Consider the following 18936-nt stretch of genomic DNA (forward strand, 5'->3'; position numbering starts at 1 on the left):
ATTTTATGCTAACAATTATTTTGAGTAATTACCAATAGTGTCCACTGTCTTTAAACAAAACATCTGACATGAGGCATCCTGTGTTCTCTCACCTCTGATGCTATACAGAGCAGTGTTGTCAAATGCTACATGTATGTTCTACTGAAAAGGCTTGCTACAATATACATGTAGAGCTGGCTCCTGAGCTCTCTGGCATACATGTAATTCACGAGCTTCAATGTGTGACGTCAAATGTTCAGGCTATTGCACCCACAGTATGACAGAGACTCAGCTAGCTGGGTCTCCCTGGTATGCCAGACCTTCCTTATGGTTATCCCCTTGACCCAATGTTATGATTACTCAAGTACTTTATTTGAATACAAAGGATCCCCGTCATACTGTGATTCCAGTTTGCTGTCATTGCTATCATAACCCAACATCAAGTTAAAGGGTATGCACAACATTGGTAAAATTAATAAATGTTCAGATTTGCAAACCAGACCGGCCTTGAACTTCGCTCTTGAAGGGGCGCAGCAATTTTCCCATGGCAAGGGGCACTTTTGTTAGGAAAATATAAATTTGTATTGAAACCTTGCAAGGCGCAACCATAGCAAAAGCACAGGCAATTGCTGTGGGTGTGGCTGGTTAATTCGAAGCATGCAGGATTGTTTGTAGATGGTAACATGCCAGTAAAAATTTCCCTTGAAATGTTATAGTTTATCAGAAGTGAGTATAAAACAATTAGTTTGATCTCACAGGTCCAAAACTTACTTGAAATCAGTGTTGACCAATAAGTCTATGTTGTTTTTCAGTTATTGTACTGAAGACTTAAATGACATCAATTTTGCTTTTAAAACGCACATGTTTCATCACATAAAGTGAAGTTACTTGTTTTGGACAACTGCAAATTATGGCTCATATTGGCTCTGGCTAACATTGGCTCTGGCTAACATTGGCTACGGCTAACATTGGCTACGGCTAACATTGGCTACGGCTAACATTGGCTACGGCTAACATTGGCTACGGCTTACATTGGCTACGGCTTACATTGGCTACGGCTAACATTGGCTACGGCTTACATTGGCTACGGCTAACATTGGCTACGGCTAACATTGGCTACGGCTAACATTGGCTACGGCTAACATTGGCTACGGCTAACATTGGCTACGGCTAACATTGGCTACGGCTTACATTGGCTACGGCTAACATTGGCTACGGCTAACATTGGCTACGGCTAACATTGGCTACGGCTAACATTGGCTACGGCTTACATTGGCTACGGCTTACATTGGCTACGGCTTACAATGGCTACGGCTAACATTGGCTACGGCTAACATTGGCTACGGCTTACATTGGCTACGGCTAACATTGGCTACGGCTAACTTTGGCTACGGCTAACTTTGGCTACGGCTAACATTGGCTACGGCTTACATTGGCTACGGCTAACATTGGCTACGGCTAACATTGGCTACGGCTTACATTGGCTACGGCTTACATTGGCTACGGCTAACATTGGCTACGGCTAACATTGGCTACGGCTAACATTGGCTACGGCTTACATTGGCTGTGACTAAATCTGGCTGTGGCTAACTTTGACTGTGACTAACTTTGGCTGAGGCGTATATAGGCTATAGCTAATGATTGTGTCTGGCAAGGAAATTATGTTCATGTGCGTACTGTGTGATATCATAGTGCAGGCTGCGTACTTTATCTATCATTTCAAACCACATTGAAAGATGACTGGTCAGACTAGGGTTGACTGTGTAATGTGTAGAAGCATTCACCACAAAATATATAACAGGGTGGCATAGTTTATCAATAATTCGAAACCCCAGTGGATCTTGAGTGGTCAGACAGTGGGAGTGTTAATTTTTACTCCAGAGCCAAATTGATGGAGCCATTCTAAGCTGCCAACTTGTTTTTACAGTTTAGTTTTCATGTCATACCGCTGCTATCGCTAAAGCACTGGACAAGTGCAAATCCCTGGTAAATACACAATCTTGCTGCCTTATGATCTTGCTAACCTGTTGAATAGGCTTGCATTCAAGCAATTTCGTCTGCCACAGTAAGCAGACAAATGTCTGTAACCTCAAACAGCTATATGAAATTGGCCTGAGAACATCAAGATCAAATTGAGTTTAGGTTTGGAATATTAAGTACATGTCAGAGACTAATGACCGTTTCTCAACACCCCCCCCCCCCCACCTCGAGTAGTCAAGAGGAATGACGAAGTACTTCATTGGGAGCTAAGTCAGATATGAACAAGCTTTGTGCACCTTCAGTGCTGTCTAGACGAGTCTGCTGCACAATGAATTAATTATCATACATGCATGCTGAATGAAGAATGGCTCTTTTTTGTACTCTCAGTGAAAAATGTCCAGCCGTTCAATTTGGGTTCGTGAAGAGGCGGAAGGTTTTTACAATTAAACAGTCGTGGACGATGATGATGGATGCTGTATTTCATTGTGTGACGGTGTTTGCAGGGTTTTGTTCATGTGTGTACGTGTAACCCGGCGCATCACAATGGATGTGTAATGGATTCAGAATGATGGAAAGGTTTAGAATCGTCAGGGTTATTTTCCTTCGCACCAGCAGGTTTAGCTTTGATTCAATTGGTCATCAAAGTTGCAAGAGAATAATGAAAGAAAAACACCCCTTGTACAATCTCGTATGCTTTCCCAGATGCCTGTTAAAATCCAAGTTGTTAAAATATTTGAGTAAGAAACTACCTCTTTCTCAAAAACACTGTTGCTTCAGAGTGAGCCGTTTCTCACAATGTTTTATACTATCAACAGCTCACCATTGCTCGTTACCAAGTAATTTTGTATGCTAACAATTTGTTTTAATAATTACCAAGAGTATATAGTGCCTTTAAAGTTTATGATTATAATTATAACTTGCAAAAATAAAAACAATTGTGATTCAATAACTAGCCGACAATACTTAAATTTAGTCATTGCAAAATCAGTGGTTAGCTTGAGGCATTTAAACCCACAACCTGATGATTACGAGTCCCGCAGTCTAACCACTGGACCACGGTAACCTGCCTTCTGTATAAACAACTCTTCCTTTAACATGTATTCGGAAGAGGCTACTGTAAGAATGGCCAAATCAAAGGAAGAGAGAATGATCAGTGCCATGTGAGGCTTAGTCACTGTCTATTTCTGCTCCGATGTTGTCCAAATAAAATGACATAATGTTCACATGTCGTGCGTCAGGACGTAGTAAAAGGGGCTTCCCATGCAGATTCCCTCAATCTACATAGAGCCTGGCAGGAAACCGTGCAATATGGCTTGTCCTGTTTTGACTCTCTTTTTTTTTACCCTCTTCATGGAAGAAACCCTTTGCTCTAGTAAGTTGTGCGAAAATTACTTGGTAGCGGTCCAAATCGAAGAGAAGCTTTAATTTTCATTACCGGGAAAAATTTTAAATAAATTCAAATTCAATGCACCACAAACCTCAAAATATTATTTTCATAAAAAGAACAAACAAATTCAACACGCACTGTTGGTTCAAAATCTTTTGGTAAACATCAGATTCTGTAAACCAGGTACAAATGCAACACCATAAACACTATACATGCATGACTCAACCCTCCTACTATGTTACCATTAAACATCTTCTTTAGTTGTTAAAGATAGCTAAACTACATATATACAAGTGCATGCCATGCCGCAATATGATGTGGTGAATGAATATCTACACAGTTCACAGTCAACCCTCCTACTGTCTCATCATTTAATATCATCCACTGTGGTTTTTAAAGATATGTGCACTATGACAGCCTGCAATATGATACCATTTGGTAAACACATAAATCTACACAGTCCACAATCAACCCTCCTACTGTCTGACCGTTCAATATCATTAAAGTTCTGTGTTTTGTAAAGATAGATGCACTATGCCAAACTGCAATATGATATCATGTGGTGAACGCATAGGATCTACACATACACAAGCCACAATCAACCCTCCTACTGTCTGATCATTCAATATCATCCACCATGGTTTTTGAAAGATGCCAGCCTGCAATATGGTATCGTGTGGTAGAGGCATTGACCTACACAGTTCACAATCAACCCTCCTACTGTCTGACCATTCAATATCATCCAATGTGATTTTTGAAAGATTGATACACTATGCCAGACTGCAATATGATATCGTGTGATGAATGCATAGATCTACATAGTAATGTACATAGTCAACCCTCCTACTGCCTGATCATTCAGTATCATACACTGTGGTTTTTAAAGATAAATGCACCACATGTATCATGCGGTGAATGAATAGATCTACATAGGTCTTAATGTATGCAGTACACAGTTAACTCTTCTACTGCATAAGATAAAACCAAATCTGCCTTTAATATGACATCATGTGGTGAATGCATCTACACAATAGTACACCCAAGAACAAAGTGAGTTCACTGCAGTTCTCTGTACCATTATACACAATCAGTGCAGCTGAGGAAATTTCAAACGGTTGAGAGGAACTTGCTGGAAAAATTGCAAACTTCATTGAGATGGGGGAAAAGTCAAGAATCGAAAATCAAGCATGCAGTTACCACGCGCAACACTATTTGTAAGGGCAAGGTCTCCTGGTGATGGCAAGAGCTATGTAGTTCGAAACGTTGAGACCAATTAGAGCTCACTTCATGGTAGTTAACAATGAGGAAGGCTCATCGATTTAGGCAAAAGTAGAAGTCCCTAGCAACACAAACTCTCAATCTACCCAGCAAGTAGATACACACATGGTGTCACCACAAACCAAATATATAAGGGCAAGGTATTTTCCCTCTATTATACCGCCATCACACTGAGCTTGTTCTCACAACATTCTGGAAAATGTAGTCTTGGTGCAAGACGTTGTTGCTATTCACATTCTGGAAAATGTAGTCTTGGTGCAAGACGTTGTTGCTATTCACACTATCACTCGACTGTCGCAATCCCCTGCTCGCTTCCTCCTCAGGCACATTACTATCGTCTTGCACCAAGACTACATGTACATTTATCAGAATGTAGTAAGAACGAGTTCGGTGATGGGTGGGGGGGGGGTGGGGGTGTATAAGGGATTTTCAAAGTCATACTTGAAAGTTTCTAGGGGCACCAAGGCAATGGCTATGCATTTCGGAAACTGCATCCAATGCCTCTGTAACAGTATCAGGCCAGATTAACTTAACGAACCCCCCCCCCCCCACTGCAACTTTTGTTTTTGCTGGCCACTCGCCAGTTTGAACAGCTGCTGACTCGTGTATGCCCACAACAAGTCGTCCAACAGGCTAGTCAAACACTATCAAAGTAAAACAAAAATCAGGACCAAGAACCGCCACAAAATACAGCTTCTAAAGGTCAAGTTTTCAAAACAGGCTTTAAAATTCCTATGAAGCAACAGCGGCCAGGGGGAATTTGAAACATCAAGCTTGGCTATTAATGCCACGCTTTACTCTTCAGCGACGGTGTGCCACATTGAGTCTAACCTTGGCAGTGAATCATCGTCCACTGGGGACCACCGAGCACTGATTTTGTTTACCACGAAACCCGCAGAAAGGAAGTGAAGTTCAAGGGAAAGCACTGTAACTGGAGGTATCACCCTGTTTTGGGTTTTTTTTTTTTTTTTTCCAGATTATTCAAGTTGGTGATACAGGCTGAACCTAGGAACATGGTTTATCACAAAAGCCAAGACTGAAACCAAGTTCAAAACCCGGCTAAAAACCCATCAATGAAAAGATGCTATGTCAGATTTTTGGCCGATTTGACCCACAAATTCTGATTTAAAATTCAATAGATGGGGGTAGAGAAAGTTACAAGCTTTCATTTGAGCCGTTGCTCGAAAAAGTCCGCCAATTATTAGTAGCAGTGAAATAAAGTGCTCAAAATTAGTTTTTGATCCCTACAATATACCACGTGACCAATTCTTATGTGTTTTATAAGAAACGTTTTAAATTTTTTTCATGGTTCCTGACCATTAAAAGTAAAAGTTAATTTTTTTTTTTTTTTTGCGGGTGATACTCTTTGAAATACCATTCACTCAAAATACCCTGTATTATAAAGACAAAAAGAGAATTCTTACCAGTAAAACGTCTTTGATGAACCACTCCTGTTACGCTCTGACAGCACAAGCTCAAACCGGGCCGTCGATAAGTCGATGTCGTCATCGCGGAGACAGTCCACACTCCCAGAATGCACCTGGGGCAGGGACCATTTGACGTTGACCGAGCGGGGCGTTCTGTTGAACACGTCCGGTGGCTGGATGTTCGAGAGGAGATCCCTCAGCTTCTTGGAATGGGGATCTTCTGTGGAGAAGGGTTGAGAGAAAAAGAAGCTGTTAAAAGGATTGTTTAAATTTATATAATTGTTCGAACATGAAGTACATGTGTTGTAGAGACTTTTATGGGGTACGGGTGCAAGAGGGCAGGAGGTTTGAACAACTTAACGGTAGTCAACAAAAACCTTATCAGGTATGATATTTGGCCCTTGGAAAAAAAGAATTGCAAAGTTTATGAAGTACAAAGGCTGACCTACATACCCACAATGTGTAGCCTTAAATAGGCTTTTAAAGACACTGGACACTATTGGTAATTGTCAAAGACCGGTCTTCTCACTTGGTGTATCTCAACATATTATGCATAAAATAACAAACCTGTGAAAATTTGAGCTCAACTGGTCGTCGAAGTTGCGAGAAAGTAATGAAAGAAAAAACACCTTTTTCACAGGAAGTTGTGTTAGTTTAGATGCTTGATTTCGAGACCTCATAGTCTAGTTGTGAGATCTCGAAATCAAATTTGCAGAAAATTACTTCTTTCTCAAAAACTCATTACTTCAGAGGGAGCCGTTTCTCACAATGTTTTATACTATCAACAGCTCTCCATTACTCGTTAACAAGTAAAGATTTTTGCTAATAATTATTTTGAGTAACTACCAATAGTGTCCACTGCCTTTAAGGCATTTCAATCACAAGTTTGCGGATTTTTCTGCTTAAAAAATCAGAAGTCAGACTTAAGAAGGAAGAATATCATGCCAGCCCTATGTAGATCCCAGATTTGTAAAGCTTTCTAACACCAAATTTGATAAGCACTGCTTAGCAAATATGGGTTACCACTCAAAAACACTAAGCAATGTTCACTTCACTTGACTGGTTCCCTTGCTAATCATTTCATTGACCATTGACAAAATCTGGACCAGGTAAGCCTATATGAAAATCACCTAGCAACCCATCATGTACACAACTCAGTTTTTCATTGAACGAAAATAAAAGTCTGACTCAACTGTAAACAAACAAAAAATCAAAACAAAAATCGGAGCATCCTAAGGTCATATTCATTTTGCATTCCAGACAGTCTTCATCCCATGTCAACTCCAATCATCGTGTCATGACTCACAAGGAGAGATGTACGAGCCAAAAAGTCTAGGCAGCCAGGGATATGACCAGTGAGCAATCAGAGAGAGAACAACAACAATACACACATACAACTAAATATTTGTAAAGCGCCTTTCAACAAGATCAAAGCGCTGTAAAGAGCAAAACCAATGGAACATTTATAACTACCAAAAAATTACATCTGATACAAGTGAGTTTTGAGAAATCTTTTGAACAATGTCAAAAAATTACAATTTCTGATGCATACTGGGAGGTTGTTCCAAATTTTCGGAGCATTACAAAGGTGGGGGGGGGGGGGATTTTAATATAATTTTTAATTTTAATTTGTTTTATCGCCCAACTCCAAGTAATCCTGGACGATATTGAACATTGTGAGTGGCGATATATCGTTGGTTAAATATTGTCAAATTAATGATGATATATCATGAAGATTTTTTAAATTTGAAAGTACCCTATAGAATTCGTTGGTCCTGCTTCGGCGATGCCTAAAAAGAGAGACCACCATGGCTAGATGTGAAGACGTAAACAGAGTATATGGGTTAAGCCAAATTTCTACTTCCGAAGTCGGGAAAAACTCAGAGTTTTATGGCATCAGCCCAAATAAATCTGACTTTCCTGTGAGGGTTGTTAGACATCCTCAGCGAAACTAGCGGAGGCGGTCTTAAATAAAAGACGTTTTCTGGAAATAACGGAATATACCGTCTCTATCACGATATTTTCAAAACCAACATCGATATTGACGATGTTGGTTTCAATATCGTATCGTGACGATATTACCGCGATATAGTCCAAGCTTACTCACGTGGCCAGACAGCCACATTTGGGCTATCGACCCAAATAAAATTTCACCAAGGACATGTTGCCACCTACTCCTGGGGCTGATACAGGGGTAACCCCCTTCACAGTCCGTAAGGATGTATAGGCATGAGAATCATCCACTTGTAGGAGCTAGGGCCCAATTTCATAGAGCTGCTAAGCACAAAAATTTGCTAAGCATGAAATTTTTGCCTTCATAAAAACAGGTTTTCCCAACCAAATTTCCATGTGGTTTTCAGGATAAGCCAACATCAGCTGAATACCAGTTAACACGCAATTTCCATCAAATGGAAATTTTGTTGGTAATCCTGTTTTTATCAAGGAAGAAATTTCACGCTAAGCAAATTTTAGTGCTTAGCAGCTCCATGAAATTGGGCCCTGGTTGATAGAGCAGAATGCACTACATTTGCCTTCCCGACTTTTACAAAGCAATTATGACTAAGTGCCTTGCTCAAGGGCACGAGTGTCATGACCGGGATTTGAACCCACACTCTGCTGCCGACAACGCAAGAGCTTAGGTCTGGTGAACTAGATTGTTCAGCCATGATATGCCACTAATAATAAATCACATTGATGGCAATGTTGTTGTATATCACCCATCTTGTTCCAACCACAAACACATGGTTCCATAATGGCATTGACATTCCATGCATAGATGTGGTTTACCAAATTCTCTCTATTTTCGTGACCCACTGTAAACAAAAACAATGCAATATCTTCACCCCATACAGTGGACTAAACATCTTACATTTTTTTCTTGACTGTATGTTTCAGTTTGTCAACACTTTAAAGGACATATTTTAGTGTGTTTTCATGAAGCTGGACAAGGGATTAACAGCGTTCTCCCTTAACAATAGTCCGCTGGCGCGGATGGCCAAATGCCAGTTAAAACACCAGATGCCCACTCCAAGTGGTCCAGCTGGCTATTTCAGCATTGAAAAGCATCCATGTAACGAAGTAGGATTTGAAACTTTGCATGGTGGAAAACCGATATGGAAAGTTTGCAATAACACAATGTAATGACTATCTCCAAATGAGTTGCGGTGGTTCTGAAAAGAACTGTTGGTTTCAACTCGACATTTCGATCAGTATGATCCCCCGAGTTGGGGTGGTTCTGAAAAGAACTGTTGGTTTCAACTCGATGATCGAAACATCGGGTTGAAACCAACGGTTCTAAAAGAAAGAAACAAAAGGGGAAACAAATCTCTGAAGCTCCACATTAACATTCCTGTGGCGAACAGTGAGCATTCCCACTGGGAGCCTATCAAAGTCCCGTCAAAGATTTCAGACACTCCCTTTAGAATAAGTGTCCGAGACCCTCTCTTCACATTCAGATGCGACACGCAAACAAAATAAAGGGGTTGGGTTTGTGGGTTCGAGTCCCACTTGAGTAGCCCATGATTTGTTTTCCAACAGGACTAAGAAAACACTGCGTGTCACACATCAATGTACACAAATGTAAGTGAGTGAAATACCAAGTTGTTAATGTTACCGTCCAAACAGAATGTTTATTTATGGGATAATGAGCATTACAAAAACATTACAAAAAAAACAGAACTTTCAGAAAAGCCACATTAGCATTCCAGTGGAGAACAGCTAGCATTCCCACAGGGAGCCTATCAAAGTCTCGTCAAACATTTTAGACACTCCCTTCAGAATAAGTGTCCGAGACCCTCCCTTCACATTCAGATGTGATTACAGGGTAAACACATTCACTGTGAGGCATTCCGCAGCACACCCCATTCATCTCTGCACAATGAGAGGTCACTGTCTGCTCTCGCTGTAAACCACCAAGTAACCATGGCAACACAGCTTTACATAATTCTCTACAAGGCTTTTTTTTTTTTTTTTTTTTTAACTTGCTGACGATATTTTCCACATAGTTGAGCACAGAGGTGTTTAGAGACGATGCCAGATTACTGGTGTATGTGTGTGTGTGTGTGTGGCATGGCTAGAATTTTCAATCTACACTCTTGTGTTGAGATTCTCTGAGCACAATGACATCAGTGATTCTCCATAGAGTAGCACTTAAATTGACTTCACAGGAGAGACTTCTTAAAGGCACCGGACACGTTTGTTAATTACAGAAAATAGTTATTGGCATAAAAACTTATTTGAAAACAAGCAACAGAGAGCTGTTGATAGTATAAAACATTGTGAGAAACGGCTCCCTCTGAAGTAACGAAGTTTTTGAGAAGGAGGTAAATTTCTACCAAGGGCACCAAGGCAATGACCAGGGGGTACGGAGGCAATCGCCTTCACTGCCCCCGTGAAGTATCAGCCTTGTAAGAGGTGGTCAGTGAAAACAATGAGCAAGGTATTCATTGAGAGTAGTGAGGTGGGTGCATCACTCATATTTGAATAGGTTGGTAAAACACCTAAGTGAAGCACACTCGACACTTGACGAAAGGTTAACAATGCCAGGGGTGAGAGTCATTACGAACGAAAAAGTCTGAAACTCGGCTACAAATTCAAAGGTTTGTTGAAATGATGCCATTTCTACCTGTTGGTAACCCCTTTCGGAAACAGTATCTAAAGCACTAGAAGAGTAGACCGATGAGCGGGATTTCTATAGTCGTGAAAAAAATTTTGTCTGATTTTCTTCACCAGGCCAACATAAAGAATCTGAATTCAGCCAAAAGTCTGAACAATCTCATCCCTGACGTGAAATGACCAATGACTTACAATGTACATGAGCCAAAAGGCAAGTACAATAGCCATGTCAGTCACCCCCTCGTTGTTCATTCATGTGATGGATCATACAAATTCTTTGCATGGTCAGTTTCTGCTTTGCTGTTAAACATCAAGTTACCATGGCAACTGAGTTTTACATAATTAATTCGCATTTATCAGCGAAGGCTTACCATTTTCAGCATGAGTGAACAGAACACACGCTTATTCAATGAGGCATATCCAATACCTTAATAAGGGGGGGTTGGCCTTTTTCGTAAATAAAAAAGGTAAAAATGTCAAACTAATAACAATTTCATGTCTAGACACCCTTCAAGAAAGTGGCAGTCAAATGAACGATGAGAGAGCATCTCATTACACTATGTGAGAGAAATAGAACTTTCTGAACTATGTCAAATCCAGCTTACGTGTAGGCTTACAATGGAAACTGTTTTCTCTCGAGACATTCATAGTACATGTATCTAGGCAAGATAGATGACTCTTTCAGTAGACCAATGCAACTTTCAGGACTTGAAGCAATACCCAACATTCTTTGCTACATTAAAAAAGCACTATAAAATTACAAAGTCTAACCCCATATTCACAGTTGGTGTATCTCAACATAAGCATAAAATAACAAACCTGTGAAAATTTGAGCTCAATCGGTCATCGAACGTGCGAGATAATAATGAAAGAAAAAACACTCATGTCACACGAAGTCGTGTGCGTTTAGATGGTTGATTTCGAGACCTCAAGTTCTAAATCTGAGGTCTCGAAATCAAATTCGTGGAAAATTACTTCTTTCTCGAAAACTATGGCACTTCAGAGGGAGCCGTTTCTCACAATGTTTTATACCATCAACCTCTCCCCATTACTCGTCACCAAGTAAGGTTTTATGCAAATAATTATTTTGAGTAATTGCAAATAGTGTCCACTGCCTTTAAGGTCCTACAGGGAGCACTTTTTAACCCCCCCCCCCCCACAAAAAAAAAGGGAAAAAAAAAAATCTACTGTTTGAGTATCAGCTTTTTAATACACTTTTTGAAGTCGTAAACAACCTCTTGTATATGTGTACTCTGTACTTCCTAGGCAGTCACCACACTATCATTACAGGCTGGCACACTCAATCATTCAAACCACAGTTCTTAACCCAATTGGGACTCAAAAGTGAAAACTAATGAAGCCCCTTTAATTATATGAATATTCATTACTGGCTTTTTTCTCCTTTCTTTTTCCCCTATGCATAAGATTGTCATGGTTGACTGGCGTTATGATAATGGATCTCCTTGTCCCTTAAAGCGATGGACACCTTTGTAAATTGTCAAAGACATGTATTCTCACTTGGTGTATCAAAACATGCATCAAATAACAAATCTGTGAAAATTTGGACTAAACTGTCATCAAAGTTGCACAAGAATAATAAAAGAAAAAACAACCTTGTTGCACAAATTTGTGTGCTTTCAGATGCCTATAAAAGACTCCAGGCCTGACAACTTGTAATACTTGGAGAGAATTCACCTCTTTACTCAGAAACTATATTACTTCAGAGGAAGCCGTTTCTCACAATGTTTTATTTTATCAACAGCTCTCATTGCTCGTTACCAAGTAAGTTTTTATGCTAACAATTATCTTGACTCTTTACCAATAGTGTTCGGTGCCTTTAAAGGAACAGTTGCCTTGGATCAGACGAGTTGATCTTTGAAAAGCGTTTGTAACTGTTTTTTATAAAATGCATATGGGTAGAAAGATGTTGTAAAAGTAAGTTGTAAAAGTAGAATAAAATGGTCCACACAAACATGCCTCGAAATTGCACGGTTTTCTTTTTATCTCGTCGACTAACTCAGTCGGCCATTTATGGGAGTCACATTTTTGACTCCCATAAATGGCCGACCGTGTAAGTTCGTACAGTAAAAGGAAACCACGCAATTTCGAGGCAAACTTGTGTGGATAATTGTATTCTACTTTTAAAACATCTTTCCAACCATATGCATTTTATAAAAACGGTTACAAACGCTCAGTTATAGACCAACTCGTCCGATCCAAGGCAACGTGTTCCTTTAACAGAAGAGCGCTGGCAAGTCATTTGTGATTTGATATAGCAATTTCAAAGAGATTAATATCTGTGAATGATTGATGGGTACTGATATTTAATAATCTGGATGAATACAAGTGATGATGATATCATTTTAAAGGGATGCTGCAGTGAATTAAAATAAAACAGTTAATTTTGCTGTCATTTATTTCTGATATATGTATTGAACATCAATAAAATGTGTTTTGTTTTTTCCCCGTCATATCTCACTTGCGTAATCAGCGAATAAGTCATGCCCCCCCCCTTTTGTGGATTGTTACCGCCCCCCTACCATCGACGTCACGTTGGGAATTCAAACATATCGTCGGCAAAAAGAGTCTGGTTCCTAACTACACGCGCCTAGGTACCAGGCCACACAATGCACACGTCTCTATATGCACACAGCCAGGGGACCCGACGGCTCGGGTTCCCGACATGACGTCACATGAAGGCTCCCTTTTAGGGGCGGGGTGGGTTCCCCTAATCTCTTGAAAACCACTTTTAAAATACTTGCGCATTAAATATAAAAAAAATAAAAATTATTTCAGGTTTAAAAAGTCATGTTTAATCGTTTAAATTAAAAAAAAAAAAAAAACACTGCAGCCACCCTTTAAAGACTGCACAACATTTGGCAAAGATTGAAAACATGCCTTGACCACACCATAATGCTTTGTCATTAACTCTCTATTCTTGACAAAGCTAAAAAGGGGATGTTTTATAGGGAGGGGTATCGTCTTCTTACACTGGTTCCTTGAATTGTTTGCCTATTTTGCATAAATGTTTTTCCCAATTCTGGGCTTACGATCACCATTCTACATTAAGATCACCTCAGACAGGTCAATGGAAATAAAAAGTTACTTCTTGACCCTGTTTTCTCTCATATTTTGTTCGGAGGGCATCCCCATGTAGTCCCACGTGTTCCCAATCCCCCCTACCCAGAAGTAGTACCAGGGAACAGTTTCATCCAGAATTTTCGCATGGCAAAATATTCAGACTGAACTTGTTTTGTGCACACTTTAAGGCAGTGGACACTATTGGTAATTACTCAAAATAATTATTAGCACAAAACCTTACTTGGTAACGAGTAAAGGGAGCTGTTGATAGTATAAAACATTGTGAGAAACGGCTCCCTCTGAAGTGACGTTGTTATCGCGAAAGAAGTAATTTTCCAGGAATTAGATTTCGAGACCTCAGAATTAGATGTTGAGGTCTCAACATCAAGCATCTGAAAGCACATAACTTCGTTATCTTGCAACTTCGACAACCAACTGAGCTAAAATTTTCACAGGTTTGTTATTTTATGCATATGTTGAGATACACCAAGACAATCACCAATAGTGTCCAGTGCCTTAAAAACCATTATACACTTTCGGAACATAAAACAAAACAAACAAGTTCACAGATTTACAAATAACTTACAGGGTTTGCAAAAGGTAATGGTGAAAGACTTCTCTTGAAATATCATTCCATGAAACGCTTTACTTTTTGAGAAAACGTTAAAAAAATATTATCATTTCTCAATAGCGAGAATTACGGATTTATTTAAAACACACGGCAAAGCGTGCGGAAACAAGGGTGGGTTTTCCCTTTATTTTCACAGATTTTTATTTTATATAGAAGTTGTGATACACGAAGTGTGGGCCTTTGGACAATACTGTTTACCGAAAGTGTCTGATGGCTTTAATGCTTATATAGAGTAGCAATCCAATACTTTTTAGAAGCTACTGATACTTTACCTGTGTAGCATTTTACTCTGCTATACAAGGAAGTACACCTGCAGATTTGACAGTTGAGTACACAATAGTTATGCATCACACATCAGTGTACGTAGTGTAAATGACAATATAATGTTAATAAATCACAACATAAAACATCTTGTGGGTGGGGCATTTGCGTTTAGCTATTGAAATATTCATAAAAAAAATAAATGGGGGTGGGATATTGGGAAGGTCATCACTTTCCTTTCATTTTTTTTTTCTTTCTCCACTCTGTTATGTTATCCATTTTAAAGCCACCCCCTCCAACTGCCCCCACACCTTCAATGTTCCAGTATGATATTTGACCAGTGAGAACAAGTGGTCAAATGTTATTGAGTAGTCTAAGGGCTTATAAGTGTTGAGGTTTTTAGGCTATTAATGATTAATACACAGTCAGTGTACAGCACCCATAGCTCCTTGCCATTCTGGTGTCATGCCATGTTTACTGCCACAATGCTCCAAAATTTAATATAGGAGTCCTATATGGATTATTTTAAAACGCTTCGCAGCGCCTTTTCCAAAACCATCGCTCCCCGATCATTTGACCAAATGAGGTACGGTCATGTCACAATGGAGAGGGACTGTGTCTACATGGAGTCTTCCATGTTGTTTAGAAGATTGGGTTTCTATATTTTTAGAGAACGACATTGGCAAGTGTCCGTGTCAAATTTGTGTTTGTTGTGAAAAAGAATTTCAAATGACCAGGAAATAATATAAAACATGATCGCATTTCAGGCCTCGAATTTCATCTTTGAAAGGGCAAGCCCATTTTCATTTCGCAGAGGGCACTTCCATTGGAAAATCTTAAAGTCTATGGGGAACTTCCGAAGGGGCACCAAGGCCAAGACCAGGGGGCAGCGAAGGCCATGGACTCCATGCCCTACATGTAATTCCAGGCCTGACCCATTTTGATTTTACATTGTTGCAGAATATAATCTGTGCATAAAAACCTGAGCTTTTCCATTTCACTCAGCTTCACCTCGTGAAATGAAAAGTCTAGATTTCACCTCGCTAATGTATAGCCTTACAAAAATCTTACAGATTTTCTGAGAGCTATTCGAAAATCAGAAGAACAAAGGAACGAATATCTATCTTGTCTGCAAGTTATGTCTGCAGGTAGCTCACATCCGTTATCATTGTACATGTACATGTACACCATGTAAAATACGCACCTACAGCGCATGTATGTTAAAAGGTAGTGCACATTATACGCTGCTGATTATTCCGTTTGTATGGCTGATACAGTAGCATCATGGGAGCATACACTACATTAAACGACATCACACAGCAGCTCTGTATTGGAGAAGTGACCATATGGACTCACTCAACCAATTACATGTATGTCTACATGCTATAGAGAACATTTAGAGTGACATATGTAGAGTGGAAAGGGACACAGTGCATGTGAAAATCCATTGGAACAAATTGCGACAGTAACGTCAGCGACAAACACAAGCCTTCGCCTTTTTGTTCAGCGGGCCTACTGTGGACGTGGTGGCCTCTGTTGTCCCTCATCTTGGCCTCGGTTGCGTGTCATCTTGTCCTTAGTTGCCCCCCCCCCCCCCAACATTGTTTTGGCCTTGTTGCTCCTTCAGAACATTCCCATAGAACTGAAGATTTTTCAATTGCCCATTTCAAAAATTATAAACTTGCCTTGCTCTTTCAAAGATTAAAAAAAGTCTTGTATAGTCGTTATGTGCAGTGGGCCAAGAGTTATTATAGCGGGACATGGCCTTTGTTGCCCCTCATCTTGGCCTTTGTTGCCCCCTTGGTGTGGCCTTCAGAACAATGTTTTCAGAAGAGTTGTGTAAATCCGTTTCACCGAGACGAATATTATTTTTGTGAAATTGTTAAATTACTCATTTCTCAAAAACATTACAGTACCTCAGCAAGTAATATTTTAAGGGAAGCTTTCTTCAGTTTAAAGTGGACTTTTATGTTTTGTGTCGTACAAAATGTACCCAAACCATTTAATGTTTATTATGTGGGGGGTATGCATACTGACAGGCTGTCAACTCGCCATCAGATGGAAGGAAGGGGGGGTGTTGTTTGACTTGTAGTACCAGGCATTAATCATTACATCGTACTCATCGAGTACCCTTGACATTCTGCTGCCAAGTAGGAACATGAACAAGTACATTATTATCAGCGTTTGCGCTTATCGCTTATCTCTAATACAAGAACATTTGTTTTAAAGCGATAATACAAGCGAGAGCTGTTGATAGTAGTAAAAAACATTGTGAGAAACGGCTCACTAAAATATTTGAATTGAATTTGAGACCTCAGCAGCTGAGGTCTTGAGTTCAAGCAAAATTTGTGCAACAAGGGTGTTTCTCTTCCATTATTCTCTCGCAACTTTGACGACCAATTGAGTTCAAATTTTCACAGGTTTGTTATTTTATGCATATGTTGAGATACACCAGGTGAGAAGACTGGTCTTTGACAATGACCAAAGGTGTCCAGTGCCTTTAATGGCAATGGACACTATTGGTAACTACTCAAAACAATTATTAGCATAAAACTTCACTTGGTAACGAGTAATGGGGAGAGGTTGATAGTATAACACATTGTGAGGTCATTGTGAGATTTTGAGGTCTCGAAATCAAGCATCTAAACGCACACAGTTTCGTGGAACAAGGGTGTTTCTCTTCCATTATTCTCTCGCAACTTCGATGACCAATTGAGTTCAAATTTTCACAGGTTTGTTATTATTTTATGCATATGTTGAGATACACCAGGTGAGAAGACTGGTCTTTGAAAATAACCAAAGGTGTCCAGTGCCTTTAAAAGAAATGTACCAGGTACAGCGACAGGCCCAACTGCTTTACATCCCGATCTGAAGAATGAAGCTATTACCGTCAAGTGCCTTGCTCAAGGACACACATGCCACAATTGGGATTCAAACCCACACTCTGCCACCGACAAAACCAGAACTTCAGTCCAGTCAACTAGACCGCTCAGCCCCACCCCTCCACCATACACTGAAACAAACTTACTTTTTATAATTTGTCAACTAAATCTTGCAAAATTGTATGTAAAACTTTCATTTTAAATTGGAAACGGATATCATGTTGCTCTGATGTGTACTTGAAGAGCAATTTGTCAAGAAACAAAAAACAAAAACATGTCTGAAGGTCTAATTTATCAGGATGCTTGACACATGTTAAACTTCCATCTGATTACCATGCCGACTGATAGCGTTTCAACACAGTTACAGCCAGATTCATGTAATTACAAACTGCCTAAATATATCCCCTTTAAAGGGACTGTGTTACAGACTGCATCCCCTTTAAAGGGATTGCGTTACAGACTGCCTAAATACATCCCCTTTAAAGAGACTGTGTTTACAGACTGCCTAATACATTCTCTTAAAGGGACTGTACATAGTGCCTAAATACATGCCTTTAAAGGAACTGTACAGAGTGCCTAAATACATGCCGATACTTCGTCTCGGTAAAATTATCAAGAACCAGGCCTCGTTGGGATTAAACCACTAGTTGAAAACCTCTTCACCACACATTGATTCCCTTAATAAAACATCTAGGTTTTCCTCTCATAATAGTGTCCTTTACTAGAGTAGGAAATAACAGCCCCCTCTTTATGACCAGAGTTCAAGGCCTTCTCATGCATTAAAAGAAATATCAAACCAGTTACCCTGAGAAGGGTCCAATTTCATTGAGCTGGTAAACACAAACAATTGTGCTTACCAGAATCAGATTACCACACCAAATACCATTCCACTTGTACCCTCTATGACTGGTTTCCTGCTAAGCAGAAATCTGCTTAAGCACGGCTCAATGGAAATATACACAAAATTTGTCAAAATTTGTCAAATTTTGAAGCAAGAAAATTCGCTTCACTTTTGCATGCAGTATGAACTAGGCCAGATGGACTGACAACATTGGTGCACTGAAAAGACATAACATGCATGAGCTAATGCAAACAGCTCTGGACAGGGAGGCTTTGAGAGAGTTTGTTTCTCGGACCACCATGGGACGGCGGACGCACTAATGGACTTAAGAGAGGGAGAGAAAAGAACCAGGCTTAAAACTGATTTCTGTTGATCAGGTCTCTTGGTTTCAATATATTGAGGGAAGAGAAAAAACACATACACATTTTATATGACAAATTATCAGTTTCATCAATGAACTTTCCGTGGCAAATCTTCGAAGTAAACAACTGCAAAGTTGGTCACCGAGAGTAGGCGGTCTGGAAAGGACAAACAGGAGAAACACTGAATGCCTTCTTCATATTCCTTTAAGACGT

The 18936-nt window shown here is 39.8% G+C and overlaps 1 protein-coding gene across 3 annotated transcripts in view; it reads right to left on the reverse strand.

The window, feature by feature from the left end:
- The window catches only part of LOC139945605 (fibronectin type-III domain-containing protein 3A-like), a 127925-nt gene that overhangs the window by 33718 nt on the left and 75271 nt on the right, over nucleotides 1-18936 (reverse strand). For 2 of the 3 annotated variants that reach the window (XM_071943013.1, XM_071943014.1), the window contains exon 5: nucleotides 6049-6271. In XM_071943013.1, the coding sequence (XP_071799114.1) occupies nucleotides 6049-6271 (223 nt within the window). The remainder of the gene's footprint in view (nucleotides 1-6048; nucleotides 6272-18936) is intronic. The other variant, XM_071943015.1, reaches the window with a different exon arrangement.

This window comes from Asterias amurensis, chromosome 12, assembly GCF_032118995.1.
Source record: "Asterias amurensis chromosome 12, ASM3211899v1".
In the NCBI taxonomy this organism is placed as follows: Eukaryota; Metazoa; Echinodermata; class Asteroidea; order Forcipulatida; family Asteriidae; genus Asterias; species Asterias amurensis.